The 24785-nt window shown below is 36.5% G+C and overlaps 1 protein-coding gene across 6 annotated transcripts in view; it reads left to right on the forward strand.

The window, feature by feature from the left end:
• Positions 1-24785, forward strand: part of XRN1 (5'-3' exoribonuclease 1) — a 116795-nt gene that overhangs the window by 73577 nt on the left and 18433 nt on the right. For 5 of the 6 annotated variants that reach the window (XR_002825402.1, XM_023739332.1, XM_023739328.1 and 2 more), the window contains 6 exons: positions 559-615; positions 747-879; positions 4493-4562; positions 7386-7593; positions 8780-8875; positions 15010-15118. Coding sequence is in view for 5 of the 6 variants with exons in the window: in XM_023739332.1 (XP_023595100.1) it covers positions 559-615; positions 747-879; positions 4493-4562; positions 7386-7593; positions 8780-8875; positions 15010-15118 (673 nt within the window). In the remaining variant the exon portion in view is untranslated. Of the gene's footprint in view, positions 1-558; positions 616-746; positions 880-1039; positions 2186-4492; positions 4563-7385; positions 7594-8779; positions 8876-15009; positions 15119-24785 lie in introns of those variants that run through there. The other variant, XM_023739331.1, reaches the window with a different exon arrangement.

Consider the following 24785-nt stretch of genomic DNA (forward strand, 5'->3'; position numbering starts at 1 on the left):
TGCCTTAGAAGCGAGGATGGCGAGACATCTCACATACTTTGGACATGTCATCAGGAGGGACCAGTCCCTGGAAAAGGACATCATGCTTGGTAAAGTAGAGGGTCAGCGAAAAAGAGAAAGACCTTCAACGAGATGGATTGACACAGTGACTGCAACAATGGGCTCAAACATAGCAGTGACTGAGGATGGTGCAGGACCAGACAGTGTTTCATTCTGTTGTACATGGATCGCCACGAGTAAGAACCGACTCGAGGGCACCTAACAACAACGTAAAGATTCATTAAGCCATGCACTTATAATTTTGCATTTTTCTTTATGTGTAGTACTTCAACAAAAATTTTATTTTAAAAAGTTTCTGTATCAGAATTTAGGCAACAGGCATTTTAAACATGTTTATTTTATTCCTCTTGGCTGCTTCTCCAGAAACTTCAAGTGTTCATAAAATAGATCATTTCTTTTGGCTTTTCCAATTCAGACATGTAAAAGTACTTGAATAATTTAATGTTTTTATCAGTTAATATTTTTTAAATGCTTTAAAATTTTCTTTCATTTTCTCAGCAAAGGAAGAATAATAAGAAGGTACGAGTGACAGTGAAGCCCCATTTGCTATACAGAGTAAGTTTCATATCAGAGAATTCAGAGTGGTTGCGTTTACCCTGAAAATGTAGAAGGAATAAAAATTGTTTTTAATGGATTAGTAGAAAAACTTTTTTTCAAATTAAAATTAATAGCTTTCTTCTCTTCAGCCTTTAGAACAGCAACACGGAGTCATTCCTGATAGGGATGCAGAATTTCGTCTCTTTGACCGTGTTGTAAATGTGAGAGAGAACTTTTCAGTTCCTGTTGGCCTTCGAGGCACCATCATAGGAATTAAAGGGGGTAAGATCTCAATATTTGACATGTCTTCAACTGCATTTATATCATAAAGTAAAATACAAATTTGTTTTTCTTATACCTATGCAGAAAACAGCTACAAATCAGGAAAAAATTAAATCCTCTCATATTTTAGTTAAATTTTTTTTTACATTATATTTTTCAGAGAAAATTCTCCTTTTCTATCTTGTGTGATCATTTGGGAAATGGTTAAAAGAAAGGAAATTGAGAAAGGGCTGCCGAGAATTTGGAGATTTCTATATACCATATTACAGTAACACAAGACCTTGATGGGCATGCATAAGTTTCATGAAACTGAGTAAAATTTTATCACTATTCCTTAGTCTTTCATTGAATCTTGCTTAGAGATTTACCTTACTTTTTATTGTAGTCTCTTGGTTTCTGTGGAAATTAACAAGCATGATATATGAGCTTATTTACAGTTAAAAGAATTGAAAATTCATATATTAATTTGAACTTTTATTAATACAACTAGATTATGTATATAAAACAGACTTATCAGAGAAATGATTCCCTTTGGGTTACAAAAATCTCTCTCTGTCTCTTTAAGAACTCCCAAAATAAAAGTAATGCCATATTTAGGTATTTGAACTATGGTGTTTATACATCATACTGGAAGAAAAGCAAAATGGGAACAAGTGGTTTCATATATCTAGTTACAAATTATGGAATATTTTTAATAAAAATCACCAACCTCTAGAAATATAAAGGGTTGGTTAGGATATAGAGTGAGAATTTTTATAACTCTGATAGTATTATCTGGTAAAGTTAAAGCTACTAAAACTACTAGAACTAATAGTTTAAGTTTACCAGGGTTTCAGGATACACCATCAATATACAAAAATCAATCATGTTTCTATATACCAGCAATGAATAGTTAGAAATTGAAATTTTTAAAAATACCTTTTATAATAGCATTAAAAATATGAGTTACTTAAAGGATAAATTTAACAAAACATGTGAAGGACCAGTACACTGAAAAACACAATACATTGCTGAGAGGAATTAAAGTTTCCCAAAATTAATGGAGAGATATACCTTGTTCATGGATCAGAAAACTCAACATTGTTAAGATGTCATTTGCTTTGATTTGTAGATTGAAAGCAATCCCATTCAAAATCCCAGCTGCCTATTTTATAGAAATTCACAGACTAATTCTAAAATTTATATGGAGAGCAAAGAATCTAGACTAGTCAGAGCAGTTCCGAAAAAGAAAGGCAAAGTAGCAGGACTTACTCTACCTGATTTCAAAACTTATTATAAAGCTCTTGTAATGAAAACAGTGTGGATTGGCATAAAGATAGACATATAGATCAATGGACTAGAATAGAGTCCAGAAATAGATCCACACATATGTGATCAATTGTTTTTTCAACAAGGGTACCAGTGTAATTCAGTGGAGAAAAGATCATCTCTTCAACAAAGGTGCTGGAACAATTAGATAACCATATGCAAAAAAATGAACCTTGATTCTTACATTATACCTTCACTAGAAATTAACTCAAAATGGATCAGAAAGCAAAATGTAAGAGCTAACATAAAACTTCTAGAAGAAAACAGAGAAAAAATCTTAGCAACCCAGGATTTGGTAAAGATATCTTAAATAGAACACAAAAAAACCTGAACTGTAAAAGAAAATATTGACGATTTGGACTTCATCAGACACTTTCACAGAAATGAGAAGCTACAGACTGAAAGAAAATATTCACAAAACATGTATCTAACAAAATTACTTGTACTTCGAATATATAAAGAATTTTTATGACTCAATAATAAGACAACAACCTAATTTTTAAAGTGGACGAAATAGTTAAACAGCTATTTTGCCACCGAAGATATGTTGATGGCAAATAAAAAACCAAACCAAACCCGTTGCCATCAAGTTGATTCCGACTCATAGCGACCCTATAGGGCAGAGTAGAATTGCACCGTAGGGTTTCCAAGGAGCGCTTGGTGGATTCAAACTGCCGACCTTTTGGTTAGCAGCCGTACCTGTTAACCACTATGCCACCAGAGTTTCCGATAGCAAATAAGCACACAAAAAGATTTGCAACATCATTCATTAGTCATTATGGAAGTACAAATTGAAACTATAATAAGATGCTATCACACACCAACTAGAATGATTTAAATTAAAAAGACTGACCATACCAAGTGTTGGCAAGGATGTGGAACAACTAGAACTCTCATGCATTGCTAGTGAGAATGTAAAATGATAAAATCACTTTGGAAAATAGTTTGGCAGTTTCTTAAAATGTTAAGCATTTATCTGCCATAGAACCCAGCCATTCCATTCCAGATATTTACCCAAGAGACATGAAGGAATATGTCCTCAAAAAGACTTGTTCGTGAATCCTTATAACAGCTTGATTTGTAATAACCAAAAAGCTGGAAACAATTCAAATGACCATCAGCAGGTAAATGGATAAACAAATTGTTGGATACTCATACAATGTAATACTTCTCAGCAATAAAAAAGAACAAATTACTGATTACACACAACATGGATGGCTCAGAATAAGTATGCTGAATGAAAGAAGCATACCAAAAAAGTGTATATACATATGATTTCATTTATATAAAATTTTGCAAACTAATCTGAAGTGACAGAAAGTAGATTTTTAGTGATTGAGGAAGGAAGGGTTAGGTTACAAAAGGACACAAGGAAATTTTTGAGAGTGTCTTAACTGTGATGGCTTCATGATTATATGCATATGTTAAAACTCATCAAATTGTATACTTTAAATATATGCAGTTTAAGTCAGTTATACCCCAGTAAAGCTGTAAAAAACAAAAAAAAAAAGTACATTCCCTAAGACCCAGCACTTTCACTTCCACTCTAGGGAAACAATCACTTGCCTGAGGATACATTGACAGGCTGTTCATAGTAGTGTTTATAATACCAAAAAGTCAGAAACAACCTAAATGTTCGTTAGCAGGAGAATGGATAAAGTATTTCCATAAATGGAATATTGTACATACAGAAAACTGAATGAACACATACTTAAATGGGTAAATCCCACAAAATAATGTTGAACCAAATAAAAGTAAGTTGCAGAAGAATATATTTTCTATGCTATCATGTATATAACGTTTAAAAACTTGCAAAACAATACTACATGTCATTTAGATATATGTATATTTGTGGTAAAAATATAAAGAGATGTGTAAACCCATTGCCATTGAGTCAATTCTGACTCATAACAACCCTACAGGACAGAGCAGAACTGCCGCATACGGTTTCTGAGGAGTGGCTGGTGGATTCGAACTGCTGACCTTTTGGTTAGCATCTGCGCTGTTAACCACAGTGCCACCAAGGCTCCCCAAAAATGTATGGGAATCATAAATTCCAAGTTGAAGATAGAGGTTACCTAGTTGGGAAATGGGGCACAGTGGTTTTCTCAAGTACTAGCTCTCTGTTTCTTAGTCTAGGTGGCATTTGTTTTATTGTAATACCATTTTTCATGTCCAGAATATTTTCTACAAACTTCAAAAATAAATGCTTTAGAGCGCTTCAAAAAATGATCTGCTGATTTTTCATCATGGGTTTTTAATATCCCTCCTTCCCCTCCGCCACTCCCTTTCTCTCTTTTAACAGCTAATAGAGAAGCTGATGTACTATTTGAAGTATTATTTGATGAAGAATTTCCTGGAGGTTTAACAATAAGGTTTGTATTTCCAGATGATAATTGCTCTTTGTGAGTGTATCTATGTGGTTATATTTTTACATTATCTACTTGTTTCTTTATTCATCCACAATTTGACTTCATGTTATATGCAAGACATCATACTTGGTACTAGGAATATAACTGTGACTAAAACAGACATGGTTTCTACCCTCATGGAACTTCCATTCTAATGGAGAAGATAATTAAGCAACTGATTACAATATTAATCGTTTAATTAAAATGCGATCCGTGCTGGCAAAGAGAAGTGCAGGTTGTTTTAAGAATGTAACTGTCCTGATAGTGCCAGAAAGGCTTGTTTGAGGAAGTGATATTTAAGATGGAACTTGAAGAATGAATAAGCCCTCGTGGCACAGTGGTTAAGCGTTTGGCTGCTAACCAGAAGGTCAGCAGTTCGAATCCACCAGCTGCTCCTTGGAAACCCAGTGGAGCCGTTCTACTCCGTCCTGTAGGGTCGCTGTGAGTCAGAATCAACTGGATGGCAATGGGTTTGGGTTTTTGATTTAGGGGAAGAGGGAGGAAGAGTGAAAAGTGTTTCAGAAAGGGGAGATAGCATATGTAACCAAGGGCATTTTCACGCATTCAAGAAACTAAAAGAATGCCGGTGTGGATAAGCCTCAGAGACTAAGTAAGATAAGAGTAAGAGAGAAAAGCAGTGCCCACACTGTGCAGGGACTTGTAAGCCATGGGTGAGACCTGAGTATATTTTTGGGAAGCACCCAATAAAAAGAAAGATTAAAGTTACAGTAGAAAGGATCGTGATAGAATGAGAGGCACCATGGTGTGTAGTAAAGTGCAGCTCTCCCACTTAAAGTTTGTGTTACCTTGGATAAGTTAGAAGCATTTTGACCCTTAATTTCCTCATCTGTAATGAAGATACATACTTCACTAGGTTATTGTGAGGATAGAATAAAATCCTTTCCACTTTTCCTTTCCCCCTTCTAAAAATTAGTTGGAATACTAAAGAGAATTTAGCTTTAGTTTTTTTTTTCCTCTGTTTTTATTAATGACTTATTAAAATTAAAAATTACTCATTTAGCCTCCTTGAATAAAATCACAGTCATCAGTCCTTATCCACCACCTGTCTGTCAGTTTGTCGTACAATGGTGACTTGCATGTTGCTGTGATGCTGGAAACTATGCCACCAATATTTCAAATACCAGTAGGGTCACCCAGAGTGGACAGGTTTCAGCAGAGCTTCCAGAGTAAGACAGACTAGGAAGAAAGCCCTGGTGATCTACTTCCGAAATCACAACAGAATATTGTTTGATAATTAGTGCTGAAAGATGAGGCCCCTAGGTTGGGAGGCACTAAAAATACAAAGTGACCACAGCAATGGACTCAAGCATACCAATGGCCATGAAGATGGTATAGGACCAGGCAGTGTTTCATTCTGTTGTACATGAGGTCTCCATGAGTCAGAGCCAATGTAACAGCAACTATCAACCAACAACAATCCTTATACCAAGTGGTCACCTTCAGAACGCTGAAGGTTTTGTTGTTTTGCAACAACTTGGATATGACTGTTACCTAAGACTTTCTTGTCTGTACTCTTCAAATGCTGTAGCAGAGTCTAAATCCCATATTTGATTTTATTTTTCATGGAAATGTTTACTTACAACATTAGTCCACCAACTTTCAGAAACATATTTTTTAAGGCGATAACTTTATTCTTAGTGGTTTTTTTTCCCCATCCCAGTTAGATGCAGTGGCTTTCTTGACTGATGGAGTATATAACAGAGGGCTGTGTAAAACATTACCTACCTATAATATATTCATTTCTGTAATGCACAGTCTTTAGTAGCTGTATTCTCACATCCAAAAATAGGTATTACCTAGCAACTTTGAACTTAGAAAGATTTCTCATAAAATAATTCTACTTTTCCACTGGTTTATGGTATAAGAAAATTACATTCTCAAGAGAAAAAATTAGGTGATAAGAGTTGTAAACATTTGACAAGAAAAGGTTTGTTTTAATATCTTGATATTTTTATCAAGGCCAGAAGAAAAATACAAGTACTCGTCTCTTAAGCCTTCCCAGCTCCAGGCCCAGAACTTTAAGATGGGAAGATGAGGAAAAAAGGACTGGATTCAGTAAATGCTCGAGAGACAAAAATGGACATTTGCCTCGTTGCATAGGTTGAGCTGCACTGAGAATGGCACCACACTCAGGTAGTTCCTGGACTTTCATAGTCCACACTGTACAAACCACAGTTGTTACAGACGTTTGGTGTTGGATTCATAAAGTTCCAGCCATAATCAGTCATTAAGTTGTAAGCTTCTTGATGGCAAGCTGTTATAATCCTTGCATCCCTTCACCACAGCAACACGCGCACATACATACTCCTACACATCTAGAACAGGCTTTGTTTTTTTCCATTTGGTAAACACTGAATAGTCTGTTAGTGAGGAACCTTTTCAAAAATGTATCATCTTATAAATTGAGATCTGTCTATGAATTCAAAGTTCCTCTACTGCTGAATTTTAAAATAACGTTTATTAATTCTGATGATAGACTCGTTGGATGCTGTCAAGTTGATTTTTCTCTCATAGCAACCCCATGTGACTGAGTAGAACTGCCCCATAGGGTTTCCTACCCCGTAATCTTTTCGGAAGCAGATTGCTGGATCTTTCTCCTGAGGTGTTGCTGGATGAGTTCAAACTGCCAGCCTTTCAGTTAGCAGCCAAGCACTTAGCTCTTGTGCCACCAGGGCTCCTTGATGATGGACAAAGTTGTTTGACTTTCCTGCTCCCTAGCATGTCTGGTATTATTTTCCTCTGATTCTGATATAACTTTATTTTTAGATGCTCACCTGGTAGAGGTTATCGACTGCCAACAAGTGCCTTAGTGAACATTTCTCACGGGAGTCGCTCTGAAACCGGAAACCAGAAGTTGACAGCCATAGTGAAACCACAACCAGCTGTGAATCACTACAGCTTGAATTCCTCCATTTTGTCTGGGCATTTGGGAGGCCTTAACCATTCCCCTCAATTGCGTTTTGTTCCTACTCAAGTAAGACCCTCTGTCTTTAATAGCTCTCTACCCTCTTTACAAATCACAGGCATAGTTTATAAGCGTAGTTGACTAATTACTAATTAAAAACCTAATTTGTCTTGGTTTTCCTTGTTCAAAAGGTTTGGTTCAAGTCAATTCCAGATTTTTTAAATTATCGTAAGCTAAACAGTGGTTTTGATAGCATTGTAACTCTATTATAAAATTACAGTTACATTAAAGAAGAAACATTTTGTTTAAATAATGAGCTTGAGAATGTGCATGTTTTCTCTTTACATATTCACTTTTCGAATTAGCATTTAAATTTTTTTCTTATACAATCCAAATGCCCCATGATGTCTGCTATGAATGGCATAAATTTGAAAGTCAAAAGAGAGAGGAGTAAATCATGTTTATCAAAAGCGATTTTCACACTGAAGTGTGCACGTAAAAAATGTTGAAATGGCAATTGTTATATATATTTTTACCACATTTTTTTAAAAAAGCAATTTTCAGGTTTCCACCATGCAACTGATGGGTGATCTATTTCATCTCAGGACAAAAATTGAGTTTTCTTGTATCAGACACTTAACTTTCTTTAATTTTGTGGCCCCAGATCTTTCCCTTAACCAGATTTTTTCACCTCAAATTTAACACGTTTATTGTAGAACAATTTGAAAACACAGATAAGTAGATAATAACAAAAGAGATGCAAACAGAAAGCTTCTGAAATCTCAGTAACTGCTGTTAGATTGCGGTGCATATTTTTCTAGAGTTTTAAATCTGCATAAAATCACTTCCCCATAAATAATAGCTGATTTGTTAACCTATTACATTACTTTTGTATGAAATGAAGATTTTTTAAGTAAAATCTTTAGATATTAGTTTGAATATGATAATATATTAGTAAATTAGGAGACAAATCTGTTGGTCAGGGTAGTGATTCAGGATAATCTTTTATAGTGTTTGTTGTACTTTAAATAGTTTTTAATAAAACCATTACATACCAGTTGCATATAAAGATTAGTTTCATGCAAATAGAATATGACAATACAATTTTGTACTATGTTGTATAATAATTTATTCCATGGAATAAATTATTTAGTTTATTCCATGGAATAAATTATTTAGTGAGTAAATTATTTGATTTTTAATATGAATCTTTATTCATATTTTATATCCTTACGAATTTTTTGTGTTTTGCTAGGTACCTGCTAAAGAAGATGATGAATTTTGCAACATTTGGCAGTCCTTACAAGGATCTGGAAAGGTTCAACACTTTCAGCCAGCTATTCAAGAGAAGGTTAGTGCGCCTTGTTTGATGGATGGTTAATTTAAAGAATGTTTTTGTATTTCTCTTTCAAGCATGCAATGACTATTTTTTCCTTAAATATCATAAAAAATAAAATGACAGTTTTGACCATAGATTTACATATTTTTCGGACATATATAAAAATTTTTACCTATGAGTAAGAATATAGATAATTTTTCTCTTAATTCAGTGCTTGGATTTTTTTTTTAACTTGTTTTCAAGATTATAATAACTACATTTTTTAAGGAAACCCTGGTGACATAGTAGTTAAGAGCTTTAAAAGCCTTAATGGCATTCATTGATGGATTTGTTTCCATTTGAGTATATAGTTTTCTGCTGGCAACTGATTGTCTTTAAATATGAATGAGTAAATTCACATTCATTGATAGAGATTAAGAAGAGGAAAGAAATGCTGCTGAACGAGTAGAGACTCAGCCAAAGAGAGGAAGAGGAAAAAGGGATGAATTCCTACTACGTTTTTTGCTAGTTACTGTCCTATCTTCTCAGCTCGGGCTCAAGAAGGAGGGCCTCATTCATTCTAATGTGTGTCAATAGCTGAGCTAAAGAGAGCTGATCTCTTAGGGTCCAGGTGGTCAACTAAGACAACAAGCCGAACAAAAAATAACAATTAAACCTTTACTCACTTCCATAGTATAAGCAAGAGGCCAGAAAGAGGGTGCTGGCTCCCCCAGTTTTCCATTTTTCACCAACAAAAGGCACTGGCAAGGGTCAGATATATTAGTGCAGATGGAGGAGATCCGGGCAGGGGATCATCTCACTGCTGAGAGAGCCCTAAAGAAAGGCTTTTGCCATTTTATGGCCCAGGGGCCAGGGTAGGGCAGGGAGAGGGAGAGAGGAGGTAGGGCTAGGAGTGGACTGAGTAAAAAATGGAGAAAAGGGTCTTCAAAGTCCCCCATAAGGAGGTCTCAACAGAGGTGCCTGGGAAGGGTCTAGGGCCAAGGGCCCCTCGATATAAAGGCCTCTGAATATAAAGGCCTCTGAAAACATTTGGGAAAAGAATGGTGATATATATAAAAGCATGGCTGACCCGGGGAGGGGAAAGGAGGGAGGCACCTGAACACTTGACTGTAACCCCCTCCAGACTGTGCACTAAGTCTGCTATAGGTAGGACAGTTTTCTCTCATGAGGCATGCCAGCCTTTGGAATTGCCTATGGTTGGCCCTAAAAGATCACACATGGGATTTTGGCCTGGAGCCTGACTCCTCAGTACCCTCCAGTAGTATTGGCGTTAAGGAGCCCTGGTGGCAAAGTGGTTAAGCTTTCAGCTGCTAACCAAAATGTCAGTAGTTTGAACCCACTGTGGGAGAAAGATGTGGCAGTCTCCTTCCGTAAAGAATACAGTCTTTGAAACCCTATGGGGCAGTTCTCCTCCGTCCTACAGGGTCATTATGAGTCAGAATCAACTCGGGCAATGGGTTTGGTTTTGGTTTTGGAATGTTGGCATTATCAGAGCTAGAGGGGGAGAATAGCAAAGAGAATGATGGTAAAAACATAAAAAAATAGGAGACCCTGGTGGCGTAGTGATTCAGAGTTCAGCTGCTAACCAAAAGGTCGGCAGTTTGAATCCACCAGGCGCTCCTTGGAAACCATATGGGACAGTTCTGCTCTGTCTTATAGAGTCACTATGAGTCAGAATCAACTCAACAGCCATGGGTTTGGGTTTTTTTTTATGACAAGATACACAGTTCTCCTGTGTTAATATTAAAATCCTTCTTTATATCATCCATAAATTTTTTCTACCTAAATGTAACCCATATCGAGATTTTCAGATCTTCTTTTCCTCTCTAATTTATTTGATACTGCTAGCTACTCATGTGTCAGGAATTCTCAATTATCATTCATTCATTCACTCCTTCTGTACATACTTATTGAGTGCCTACCATGTATTTGCCAGGCATTGTTCTGTGCAGTGAGAACATAGCAGTAAATAAAACAAATATCCTGAGCATCATAATAATTTGTATTCTAGGGAGGACAGGACAATAAACAAGATAAGTAAGTAAATTACATGGTATATTAGAAGATAATACATAAATTTGAGAAAAATTTCAGGGAAGAGGTTGGGAATTGGGGTCGGGTGGTGAGGTGTTGGAATTTTTCATGAAATGAACAGGTGCCATTTGAGCAATGGCTCGAATGAAATGAGGAATAGGGTGTGTGAAGGGAGAGTATTTCAGACAAATTCAGAGGTCCTGTTGAGGGGGCCGTGTGTGGCATTTTCAAGGAAGAGAAGGGAGACTGTTATGGCTAAAGGATTAGAGTGAGCAGTAGGAAATAAGATTAGAGCCATAACACATCAGCATAATGTAGGATCTTCTAGGCCATTATTTAGACATTGCCTTTATTCTGAGTCAGATAGGGAATTAATGGAGGATTTTGAGCAGGGGAGTGACATGATCTGACTTATATTTTAAGAGGAACACTGTGCCTGTGCTCTTGAGAATAGACTTTAGAGGAGCCAGGGTAGAAATAAATTAGTTAGGAAGCTCCAGAAATCATCAGGGTGAGAGTAGATACTGATTGGACCAAGGTAGCTGAAGTTTGTGAGAAGTGGTCAAATTCTAAACATTTCAGGAAGTAATTTGCAGATGAATTGAATATAAGTGTGAAAGAGAGAGGTGTAAAGGATGTGACTTTTAAAGGTCTGAGTAACTGAAAGGATGGAGTGACTATTGACAGAGATGGGGACGATTGCAGGCCAAGTAGGCTTGTGGGTGAAGATCAGAAATTCAATTTTGGATGTATGTATTTGGACAAATAACACATATATGTTATTTAAAGCCAAGGAGGTGGGTATAGATAGAGAAGAGGTCCAATACCTGAGCCTTTGAGCATTCAATCTTTAAAGAGTCAGAAAAATTAGGTGAAACTGACAAAACACTGAGAAGGAACAGCCAGTGAGACAGGAAGAAAATCAGGAGAGAGTGACATTATAGATGCTGAGTGAAAAATGGATGTCAAGGAGAAGAGAGTGATCAACTGTGTCACAGCTATTGTTGGTTCAATTAAGATGAAGACTGAGAGTTGACCATTGGGTTTAGCACATGAAGGTCATTGGAAACCTTGACAAGAGCAGTTTCAGGAGAGTGATGGGAATAAAAGACTTAATTGGAAAGGGTTTAAAAGACAAAAGGAGAAGAGAAATTGGTGGCAACAAGTACTTTCAAGGAGTTTTGCTTTAAAAGGAAACATTACCCTGAGTTTCCTCTTGCCTTGTCCTACTTCTTTATTAACTTCTTTTCCAACCTTTCACTGGAGACTGTTCCTCAGAACTCAACATCAGCTTAGTTTGTTTTTCCCCCTTTTGCCTTATTTCTCGACTGCTGGCTTCAGCTCTGTCACACAATCTGTATCTCTGGTTCCAGCCTCTCAGTCAAGATCTAATTCAGTATCTCCACCATCACCTCAACCTAAAGAGGTCTCAGAATTGACCTCATGTAAAGCCTCTTCTGTTACCCTTATTTCTCTTGATTACACCACCATTTCCCCAGGCATATAATCTAGAAAGCTTGGAGTAAAAATGTTTTGCTTTTTGTTTATAAAACTTTATTGTCAATGAGACCCTAAGTCTTTCTGTTCCTTCTCAGTTCCCAGTAACTGGACCTTAGATTGTCATCTCAGGCTTAGACTAACTTCCCTTCTGCTCTTCCTGTTTCTTACGTCTTTCTCATATAGTCTTTCTTATGTATTATTGCCTAAGTAATCTTTTCTAAAAGCTCTTTCACCTGTGTTGGCCCCATGGTATAATTGGGTAGAGTGTCTAGCTAATGAATAAGAGCTCCTGAGTCTGAACTCAGCTTATGCCCTGAAGTATTGTGGTGTGAAAAATATGATGTTGGACTCAGAATTAGGAAATCAGGTTTTGTAACTCAAACTGAACAAATCTTGTAATTGCCCTGGACCTCTGTTGCCTCATCTGTGAAATTAAGGCATTGGACTTAGATGATGCCTGAGGTCTTTTCCAGCCCTAAAGTAGTGTGTTACTCTAATACTCTAGAATATATAGGACTCCCTGTTTAGTACTACACAAATCCAACCTCAACTCCTCAAACTAATATCTAAGTCCCTCCATAATCTAACCTTGCCTGATTCATACAAAGTATGCCCAACTACTTGGTAAAATAGTCTGTTCCAGTCAGCTTGCTCTCTTTACTTTCCGTTTCCCATAAACAGATCGTTTTCATTTCTGAACATGTACTCTTTTTGTTCCTTTCGCTTCAAATGCGCTTTCCTTTCTCACTGCCAAAACCCCCAATTCTGTCATAGTCTAGGTCAAGTTCTGCTAGTTCGTGGTATTGCCCTGTTTCCTTAAGATAGAATTCAACGACTTGACATTAAGTTTCTCAGAATCTTCTGCATGCATCTTCTGGTATAAATAATCATTCACACCCATGTTTTATTTCCTTTATGTTCTAATAATTATGAGCCACCAAATACAACTCATATCCTAGAATTTTAATAAGCAGCCTGGTTTTCATCTGATGAGCAAATTCTGAAGAACTCACCATAATAAAAAATATTCTAGCCTTTATTGGTATACTATGACAATATGACTAGCACAGATAGCTTTATACAGATATCAAATAGAACACATTTTTTAAAACAACTCAAAGAACTGTACTCAAAACTAGAATATTTTCTTTCTAATTAAACTTATGACACACTATTTCTCTGAAGTGGTACCATCAACATAGATTTTGAAGTTAGACAAATCTGAGCTCAGATGTCATCTCTTTCATTACTTAGCTCTCTGATCAAATTATCACTTTGAGCCTCAGTTTACTCATCTATAAAATGGAATCAAGATATGACATAGCCTTGTTATGATGATGTTAAGATAATGGATGCAAAGTACATCTTACAGTGCCTGGCACATATTAGATGCTCACAGAATAGTTATTTGTACCCATCTTTTGATCTTGACATTCCAATTGCCTTCCTTAGCATCAAAAACCCCCATAATGCACTGCTGTAGTCCAGAACCTCACCAACGATTGTGCTGTGCTGATAGAAACCTTCTTGCCCTTTTGACTTCATTGGACCTCCTTCACACTCATGTATATCACAACGATTTCAGAGCATGCCTGCTACCAGCTAGAATATAATGTGCCTTTATACCCAGTGTTCATTTGTCTGTTTCCAGACGAAAATAAATAGGACCAGCTCAAAGTAAAATTGTGAAATGATTATTTTACATTAAACATCTCCAGCCTCCATTTTTGCTTCTTCTTGACATTTCGACTATCTGGCTTCTTTCTGCCTTCAGGCTTTCTCTCCCTGTCAAAAAACAAAGGAATCTGATGTGATCTTTATATGAAATTTATCTATGCTTTTTTGTTAGTTCTATCTATACTTGCACTGTCTCAAGTACAGTTGCTTTATAATCAGTCTTGCTATCTGGTAGTGTAAATTTTCCATCATTTGAAAACTTTGACAATGTGAATATTTACTAAAAATTAGGAGTTGGGGGATGAGAAATGGAAGTGAATGTAAATGGGCTAATGATATTCTTAAGTTTCATAGCAGAGAGTCAGAAATAATGAATTTTAATAGCTTTTTTATGGAAAACTAAACATAATGAGGTAGAGAGAATACTGTAAATAACCCACAGATAATCATCCCATACCTTACACATGTCCAGTGTTATTTTTTCTATAACCTTCACTTTCCATCCCCGCCTACCTTAGAGGTAGAATTATTTTGAACTAATACAGAAGGATGTTTCTATTGTGAAAAAACATCTGTCTAAAATTGATTATTTTCTCCTATTTTACTTTACTTCTGCATTTGTTAACTCAAAGCGAAATTAAATTTAATACTTCCTATTGAAAATGACATTTGCGTAAAATGGTTTTGTACGTATATTGCTATCTAATAAATGTATAGAGAAATGTCTGGAGTGTTGGTAGTTATGATGGTTCTTTCTGGGTGATGGGATTTGGGGGTTCTTTTAAAAATTCTCTATACTTTTCTGCATTGCTTGACTTTTCTGATGAGCTATTTAATTTTTATAAAAATAACATTAATTTTTTATTAAAATTTGAGGAAAAGAAGTAGTTATAATATTAAGATTTTGTTTAATTTATAAGAATTTCAACTTTTAGGGTGCGGTTCTACCTCAAGAAATAAGTCAAGTAACTCAACTTCATAAATCTGGCATTAATGACAGCAGTATAAAAGGTCAGCAAAGAAAACATGACCCTCACAGAAAATGTAAGTTTTAAATTAGAGAAGTCTATTTGCAGTGCTAACTGCTTGCTTTTTTTTTAATTAATAGCTTTATCAAGATATAATTTACATACCATAAAATTTACCTTTTTAAAGTGTACAATTCAGTGAGTTTTTTTATATTTTCACAAAGTTGTCTAACCAATACCACTAACTCCAGAATATTCTCATCACCCCGAAAAGGCACCCTTTATTTGTTAAAGTCACTCCCCATTTTCTCCTAGCCCGGACTGTTGGCAACCACTAATCTACTTTCTGTCTCTGTGGATTTACCTGTTCTGGACATTTCATATAAATGTAACCATACGATATGGGGCTTTGTGTGACTGGCTCCTTTCACTTGGCATAATGTTTTCAAGGTTCATCGATGTTGTAGCATGTGTCAGTCCTTTATTCCTTTTTATGGCTGAATAATATTCCATTCTGGCTATACAGTCGCCCCTCAGTATCTGCAGGGGATTGGTTCCGGGACCCCCATGGATACCAAAATCTATGGATGCTCAAGTCCCTTACATAAAATGGTATAGTATTTGTATATAACCTACACACATCCTCCCGTATATTTTATCACCTCTAGATTACTTATAATACCTAATACAATGTAAATACTATATAAATAGTTGTTATACTGTATTGTTCAGGGACTAATGGCAAAAAAAAAAAAAACTCCATACATGTTCAGTACAGATGCAACCATCGCAGGCCTAATTATACAGTACACGTCAGCAACAGCGTGACTTTTTTTTTTTGTTTTAATATTTTTAATCTGCGGCTGGTTGAATCTGCGGATGCAGAACCTGCGGATACAAAGGGCTGACTGTACTGCATTTTGTTTACCATTGATGAGTTGATGGACATTTGGGTTGTTTCTACTTTGGAGCTGTTATAAATATTACTATGAATACTCATGTATAAGTTTTTATGTGAACATATGCTTCCGGTTTTCTTGGGTATATACCTAGGAGTAGAATTGTTGGGTCATATGGGAAATCTATGTATAACTTTTTGTGTATCTACCAACTTGTTTTTCAAAGTGGCTGCACCATTTACATTTCTACCACCAATGTATGAGAGTTCCAGATTTTCCGCATCCTCACCAACACTTATTTTCCTTTTTTAAAAAATTATACCCATCCTCTTTTGTTTAGTATATCTTCTTTGGAAAACTATTCAAATCCTTTGCTTATTTTTTAAATTTGGTTGTCTTTTTATTCTTAAGTTGTAAAAGGTCTTTATTATTTCTGGAAACTAGACCCTTATCAGATGTATGATTTTTGTAAATATTTTTTCCCATCCTGTGAGCTGTCTTTTTACTTTCTTTAGAGTCCTTGAAGCTTAAAAGATTTTAATTAAGATGAAATCCAATTTATCTTTTTTTTTTTTTTTGCTTGCCTGTGCTCTAGATTTCATATCTTGAGAAACCATTTCTTAATCTAAAGTCATGAAGATTTACACCTATGTTGTCTTCTAAGAGTTTTATAGTTTTACCTCTGAGTTAATTTTTGTGTATGGTAAGAGGTAGAAGTCTATAGTCATTCTTTTGCATGTGGATATCCAGTTGTCCCAGCACCAATTTTTGAAAAGACTGTTCTTTCCCTATTGAATTGCTTTTGCTCTCTTGTCAAAAATCAGTTGACCACAGATGTAAGGGTTTCTTTCTGAACTCTAAATTCTATTCCACTGATCTATATGTCTGTCATTATGCTAACAACACAGTCTACATTTGTAAGTTTTGAAATGGGGACGTTTGAGTGCTCCAACTTTGTTCACCTTTTTCAACATTATTTAGTCTATTATGGGTCCCTTGCATTTCATATAAATTTTAGGATCAGCTTATCTACTGCAAAAACACCAGCTAGGATTTTGATAGGGATTGCATTGAACTGGTAGATCAATTTGGGGAGTATTGCCACCTAAAACAACTTTAAATTGTTCCAATCTCTGAACACAAAGTGTCTTTTAAAATTTCTGTCAGTGACGTCTTATACTTTTCAGTGTACAAGTCTTACTTTTTTGTTAAATTTCTTCTTAAGTATTTTGTTCTTTTCAATGCTGCTGTTACTGGAACTGTTTCCTTAATTTTATTTTTTTATTTTTCTGTGTTAGTGTAAAGGAATTCCACTAATTTTTGTATGTTGCTCTTGTATACTGCCATCTTGCTCAACTCATTTATTAGCTCTAATAATTTGTGTGTGTGTGTGTGTGGCTTCTGAAAATATAGTTTTACTTCTTCCTATCCTATCTGGGTGCCTTTTATTTCTTTTTCTTGCCTAATTGCCTGGCTAGAACTCTACTACTGTGTTGAATAGAAGTTGACGGAAAGGACATCCTTCTGTTATTCCTGATCTTAGGGGGTAAAGCATCTAGTCTTTCACCATTAAGTATGAAATTGTTGTTGTTAGGTGCTGTCGAGTAGGTTCTGACTCATAGCAACCGTATGTACAACAGAACGAAACACTGCCCAGTCCTGCGCCATCCTCACAATCATTGCTGTTTGAGCCCATTGTTACAGCCACTGTGTCAATTTATCTCGTTGAGGCTCTTCCTCTTTTTCACTGACCCTCTGCTTTACCACCACTCATCTGTCAGTCAGAGTTTGAAATTAGCTGTCAGTTTTTCATAGATGCTCTTTATCAGGTTGAGAAAGTTCCCTTCTATTCCTACTTTACTGAGTGTTTTTATCAAGAAAGAGTATTAGATTTTGTCAAATGCTTTTTCTGTATCTATTGTGATGATCTTTATCCATTATTTAATTATTATGGTGTATTACATTGATTTTTTGGTTATTAAACCAACCTTGCATTCCTGGGATATATCCCACTTTATCATAAGTATAATTGTTTTTATATGCTGCTGGATTCAATTCGCTAGTGTTTTATTGAGAATTTTTACATCTGTATTCACAAGGGATATTGGCCTATAGTTTTGTTTTCTTGAGATGTCTTTGTCTTGTTTTGGTTTAATGACTTATAGAATGAATTGAGAAGTGTTCCGTCCTCTTTAGTGTTTTAGAGAAGTTTGGGAACGATTGGTGTTAATTCTTAAACGTTTGGTAAAATTCACCAGTGAAGCTATCTAGTCTTGGGTTTTTCTTTGTGGGAATTTTTTTTGTGTTTGTTTTTTTTTTAATTAATAATTCAATCTCTTTACTTGTTATAGGCCTATTCAAATTGTCTATTTCTTCTTGAGTCAGTTTCCGTAGCTTGCATCTTTTTAGGAATTTTCCATTTGATCTAGGTTATCTAATTTGTTTGCATACAGTGTTCATAGTATTGCCTTATAATCCTTTTTATTTCTGTAAGACTGGTATTTATATCCCCTCTTTCATTCATGAATCTAGTCATTTTTTAGTCTTTGCTCTTTTTTTCATAATCTACCTAAAGATTTGTCAATTTTTTTGATTGGTTTCATTTATTTTCTCAATTGTTTTTCTATTCTCTATTTTATTTATTTCATTATAGTCATTATTATTTTCTTCCTTATTCTTGCTTTGGATTTAGTGTCTTTAGGTGGAAGGCTAGGTTATTGATTTGAGATCTTTCTTCTATTAATATATGCATTTACAGCTATAAATTTCCTGCTAAGCACTGCTTTAGTTGCATACCATAAGTTTTGACAGGTTGTGTTTTTGTTTTCATTCATCTCAAAGTATTTTCTAATTTTCCTGTGATTTCTTCTTTGACCTATTGGTTATTGAACAGTGTGTTGTTAATTTCCACATATTAGTGAATTCCCTAGTTTCCTCTGTTAACTCATTGCTACTTTCATTCCACTGTGGTTGAAGAATGTACTTTATATAATTTCAGTCTTTTTAAATTTATTGTTTTATGGCCTAACATATGCTGTGTTCTGGAGAATATTCTGTGCATACTTGAGAAGAATGTTTTCTGCTGTTGTCGGGTAGAGTGTTTTATAGATGTCTGTTAGTTCTGTTTGGTTTATAGTGCTGTTTGAGTCTTCCATTTCCTTGTTAATGTTTTGTCTAGATGTTCTATCCATTAATGTAAGTGGGGTATTGAGACCTCTAATTATTGTTGTTGAATTGTCTATTTGTTTAATTCTGTCAGTTTTTATTTGATTTATTTTGGGGCTCTGTTGTTAGGTGCTTATATATTTTTAATTGCTGTAACTTCTTGATGGACTGATTCTTTTATCATCATAAAATGTCCTTTTTTGTCACTAGTAACAATTTTTGTGTTAAAGTCTACTTTGTCTGATACGACTATAGACCTTCCAGCTCTCAGACAATTACTGTTTACATGATATCTTTTTCCACACTTTTACTTTCATCCTATTTGTGTCTTTGAATCTGAAGTATGTCTCTTGCACACAGCATATAGTTGGGTCATTTGTTTTAGTCCATTCTGCTAATATCACCTTTTAATTGAAGTATATAATCCATTTAAATTTAACGTAATTATTGATAAGGTAGTACAGTCATACATCATTTAATGTCCACAATACATTCTGTGAAATAGGACATTATGCAATTTGGCCGTTTTGCGAACACCTATTATATACAGGCAGTCTCTGTACAATCTGTAGTGACGAACCAACCCCCATAAAGCCTATTATATTAAAACCTTATGGGAGCCTGCCAGACAAAGTGCAAGAGCTGTATCCACTGGATATAGGAGGCTGGCCTTGCCGGCTGTGTGACTTTGCGCCGGGTAGGAGATGTGCTGGCAGCCATATAAGGACTTTGCACATATCCAGGTGCAGGACGGGGATGCATGGGGGATGTGGAGAGGTGGTTGCAGGGACTGGGCAGAGAGCAAGTGTGTGGGTGCTGGGAGTGCAGCTGGCGGTGGCAGCCCTGCCTGCTGCCGCCCTGTTGACCCAGCTGCTTCCTAATCATGTGTATCTACCGGCACCCCCACCAGCACCCAGAGCAGGAGTGGAGGAGCCACAGCAGGTACTGCCCTGCACCAAGAGTGAATGGCTGCATGGCTGCTGCGAGGGTGAATGAAGCCAGGAGGAGGGGAAAAAGGAGGAGGAGGTGCTGTGGGGATTGGGATGCACCCTGGAACCACACTGCTCATTCACTCTGGGGGTTTGGGGTCTTTAAAACCATTGGGAGAAAAAAACAAAAGGAGAGCTGCTTTTCCTTTTAAAAAAAAAAAAAAAAAACCCTTATGGGACCATGGGCATACATGCAGTTGGACATTGCCTGAACGGGCATTATGCTATATGTGACTGTACTTATGTCTACCTTTTTGCTATTTTTTTTTTTTTTTTCTATCTGTTTTGTATAATTTTCTTCTCTACTTCCCCACTACGGCCTTTTTTGTTGTTGTTAAATGGATATTTTCTAGGGTACTATTTTTAATTCCCTTTTCATTTTTTTATCGTTTTTTTTTTTTTTTTTAACATTTTCTTAGTTGTTGGCCTGGGGATTACAATTAACATCTTAGTTTATAACAACCTGTTGTTGTTGTTATTGTCAGCTGCCACTGAGTCAACTCTGACTCATGACAACCCCATATATAACAAAGAAACATTGCTCGGTACTGCATCATCTTCAAAATCATTGGTTATGCTCGAGTCTCCATTGTTGTAGCCACTGTGTATTCTGAGTGCCTTCCAACGTAGGGGGCTCATCTTCCAGCACTGTATCAGACAATATTCTATTGTGATTCATAGGTTTTTCATTGGCTAATTTTCAGAAGTAGAATGCCAGGGCCTTCTTCCTAGTCTGTCTTTGTCTGGAAGCTCTGCTGAAACCTGTCTACCCTAAGTAACCCTGCTAGTATTTGAAATAGTAGTGGTATGGCTTTCAGCATCATAGCAGCATGTAAGCCACCACAGTACATACAACAAACTGACAGATAAGTGGAGTATAACTATCTAGTTCAGATTAATATCAACTTAATAGGTATTGGTTTTGTGAATATAGTATATAAAAATTTTGGTCCTGTATAGCTCCATTCCCTCACCATTTTTGTGCTGTTATTGTCATATAAATTACATCTATATACATTACGTGTCCATCGACACAAATTTATAATTTTTGTTTTATGCAGTCAGATAAAGAAAAAAGAGTTACAAACAAAAACTACATTTATACTCTCTTTTATATTTACCAATGTATTTATCGGAGCCCTGGTGGCTTAGTGGTTAAGCATTTGGCTGCTGACTAAAAGGCTGGCATTTCGAATCCACCAGCCGCTCCTTGGAAACCCTATGGGGCAGTTCTACTCTGTCCTGTAGGGTCACTCTGAGTTGGAATCAACTTGATGGCAATGGGTTTTTGTTTGTTTCTTTTTGGTTTTACCTTTATCAGTGCTCTTTCTTTCTTTATGTGTGTCTAGTGTCCTTTCATTGCAGCTTGAAGGTTCCCTTCATTATTTCTCTTATAGCAGGTCTCCTAGTGATGAATGCTCTTAAACTTAGTTTTTGTTTATCTGGGAATGTCTTAATTTCTCTTTCATTTTTGAAGGATAATTTTGTCAGATATAGAATTCTTGGTTGAGTTTTTTTCTTTTAGTACTTTGAATATGTCATCCCACTACCTTCTGGCCTCCATAATTGGGATATCAGCTGTTATTGAGGATCCCTTGTATGTGATGAGTCACTTTTCTCTTGCAGCTTTCAAAATTTTCTCCTTGTCTTTGACTTTCACCAGTTTGATTATGATGAGTTTAGATGTGCATCTATTTGTGTTTATCCTACTTGGAATTCATTGAGTTTCTTGGATGTGTATATTAATGTTTTTCAACAAATCTAGGAAGTTTTTGACCATAATTTTTCATATATTCTTTCTGCCCCTTTTCTTTCACTACTCCTTCTGGGACTCCCATTATCCATACGCTGGTATGCTTGATGGTGCCCTATAGATCTCTGAGACTCTGTTTATTTTTCTTCATTCTTTTTTCTTTCTGCTTCTCAGACTGTATAACCTCAATTGATGTGTCATCAAGTTCACAGATTCATTCTCTGCCTGCCTAAATCTGCTGTTAAGCCCTTCCAGTGAATATTATTTCAGTTATTGTAGTCTACAGCTCCAGAATTTCTGTTGCTAACTGAAAGGTCAGCAGTTTGAACCCACCAGCCACTTCGCAGGAGAAAGATGTGGCAGTCTGCTTCCATAAAGATAGCCTTGGAAACCCTATGGGGTTGCTATGAGTCAGAATCAACTCAATGGCAGTAGGTATTGATATTTTCTATCTGATGAGATATTGTTCTAATACTTTCCTTTAGTTCTTTAGACATGGTTTTCTTTTGGTCTTTGAACATATTTAGAAGTCTTTGTCTAGTAAGTCCAACATCTGGGCTTCCTCAGGGACAGTTTCTACTATTGCTTTATGTATTTATTTATTTATCAATATTTGTGGGCTACACTTTCTTGTTTCGTTACATGCCTCATAATTTTTTGTTAAAAACTTTTCATTTTAAATAACATAATGCGATAACTCTGGAATCATATTTTCCCCTCATCCCCAGGGTTTGTTGTTGCCATTTGTTGTGCTGTTGCTTGTTCGTTTAGTGACTTTTCTGAGCTAATTCTGCGAGGTCTGTATTCTTTGTCATGTGTGGCCACTGTAGTCTCTGTTCGGTTACATTACTGGCCCATTAATGATGAGGCAGGTATTTCTTTAGATGCCTGGAGCCACCAAGTCTCCCAGTGTTTCCTGAGGGGCTGTGGTTAAGAGCTCAGCTGCTAACCAAAAGGTTGACAATTTGAATCCACCAGCCACTCCTTGGAAACCCTATGGGGCAGTTCTACTCTGTCCTATAGGGCCGGAATCAACTTAATGGCAGTGGGTCTGGGGCATGCCTTCTACGCTCAGCCAGGCAGTTCACAACTCTGCTTTAGCATTCACTTACTGCTTGCAAAGAGCCTCAAAGTCAGCCAGAGATGAGAGCATAGGGCCTTCTCAAGTATTTCCTGACCATTTACATAGCCCTGAGTATGCACATAGCTTCTAGATTTCCAGGAATATGCTGGAGCTTTTCAAAGCCTGTGTGGATGGATGTCTCGGGAGCTCTGGTGGTACAACAGTTAAGCACTTGGCTGCTAACCAAAAGGTTGGCATTTCAAGCCCATGCAGCAGCTCTTTGGGAGAAAGACCTGGCAGTCTGCTTCCTTAAAGATTACAGCCAAGAAAACCCTATGGAGTAGTTCTGCTCTGTCACATGGGGTCACTATGAGTTGAAAATCAACTCGACGGCATCTAACAACAACAGCAAGGACGTCTCATTCCCCTGCTTTTCCTTTTAAGCTTTTTGCTTAGTCTGTTTTTTACCTCATCTGTTATCCATCATCTCAGGCAGCTGTAAAGTTAATCATTGCCTGTCCTTTTTATTTATTTATTTTTTAATATTAGCCGAAGAGAAAAGACTTACTGCACTTGTTGAACTCTGAATTAGGTCAAATACACAGTCTTGCAAGTGAGGTCTTCCAAGAAACTTCCAGACAGGTCAAATAATGATGGTTCTTTGGGAATGACACTTTGAAATAGCTTCCACCTTATTCTGCTTCCTCTGATGGCTTCCAGACTACTGGTGTTCACTGTGGATGCAGGATGTTATTTGTCAAGGCAGTTAGGGGTCTGGAGAGTGGAGGAAGAGACTAGGACAAGTTAAAACACCACAAAGTTTGCTGTTCTTACTGAGATTCTTTTTTCTTGAATAAACATTGCCCAAGTTGCTACAAGCCATTAGTTAACTTCCATAGTTCTGAATCACTGGATTCTGACCATTTATGCCAGTTTTCTTTTTTATTTATTTTTACCAAAGTGGGTTGCAGAACATTTTCTTAATGAAATTTGTTTTGCCAGTTGACCTAGATGTCCCCCAAAACCATGTTCCCCAGGCCCCAGCCCTAGCTACTCTGTCGCTCAGAGTATTTGGATATGTCCAGGAAACTTCTTAGCTTTCGCTTTGGTCCATTTGTGCTGACTTCCCCTGTATTGTGTGTTGTCCTTCCCTTCACCGAAGTTGATCCTTGTCTACTATCTACTTAGTGAATTCCCCTCCCCCGCCCTCCCCACCTTTGTAACCATCAAAGAATGCTTTTCTCTGTGTTTAAACCTTTTCTTGTGTTCTTATAATAGTGGTCTCATACAATATTTGTTCTTTTGTGACTGACTAATCTCACTCAGCATAATGCCCTCCAGATTCATCCATGTTGTGAGATGTTTCGCAGATTCATCATTGTTCTTTATCATTGCATAGTATTCCGTTGTGTGTATGTGCCATAATTTGTTTATCCATTCGTCTGTTGATGGGCACCTGCGTTGCTTCCATCTTTTTGCTATTGTGAACAATGCTGCATATGCCAGTTTTCTTATTGCTTTTATGAAGGAGAAAAATTTTGGAGGTCCTTATACCATTGGAGCCCTGGTGGCGTGGTGGTTAAGAGCTTGACTGATAACCAAAAGATCGGCAGTTCAAGTCCACCAGCGGCTCCTTGGAAACCCTATGGAGCAGTTCTACTCTGTCCTATAGGGTCACTGTGAGTTGAAATGGACTCGACAGCCACAGGGTTTTTTGGTTTTACACCATTAGTTTTGTTGATGCCCCCTGACAAACTGCTTCATGAGATAAATTTTATTTAGAGCAACCCAATTACTTTTTTTTGTATGTAAACACTATTAATTTACTCAGTTATTACAGATTTTTGTTATACGTGTATACAGATATTTTGTTG

The sequence above is a fragment of the Trichechus manatus genome, unplaced genomic scaffold, assembly GCF_000243295.1.
Source record: "Trichechus manatus latirostris isolate Lorelei unplaced genomic scaffold, TriManLat1.0 scaffold00132, whole genome shotgun sequence".
Taxonomy (NCBI): domain Eukaryota; kingdom Metazoa; phylum Chordata; class Mammalia; order Sirenia; family Trichechidae; genus Trichechus; species Trichechus manatus.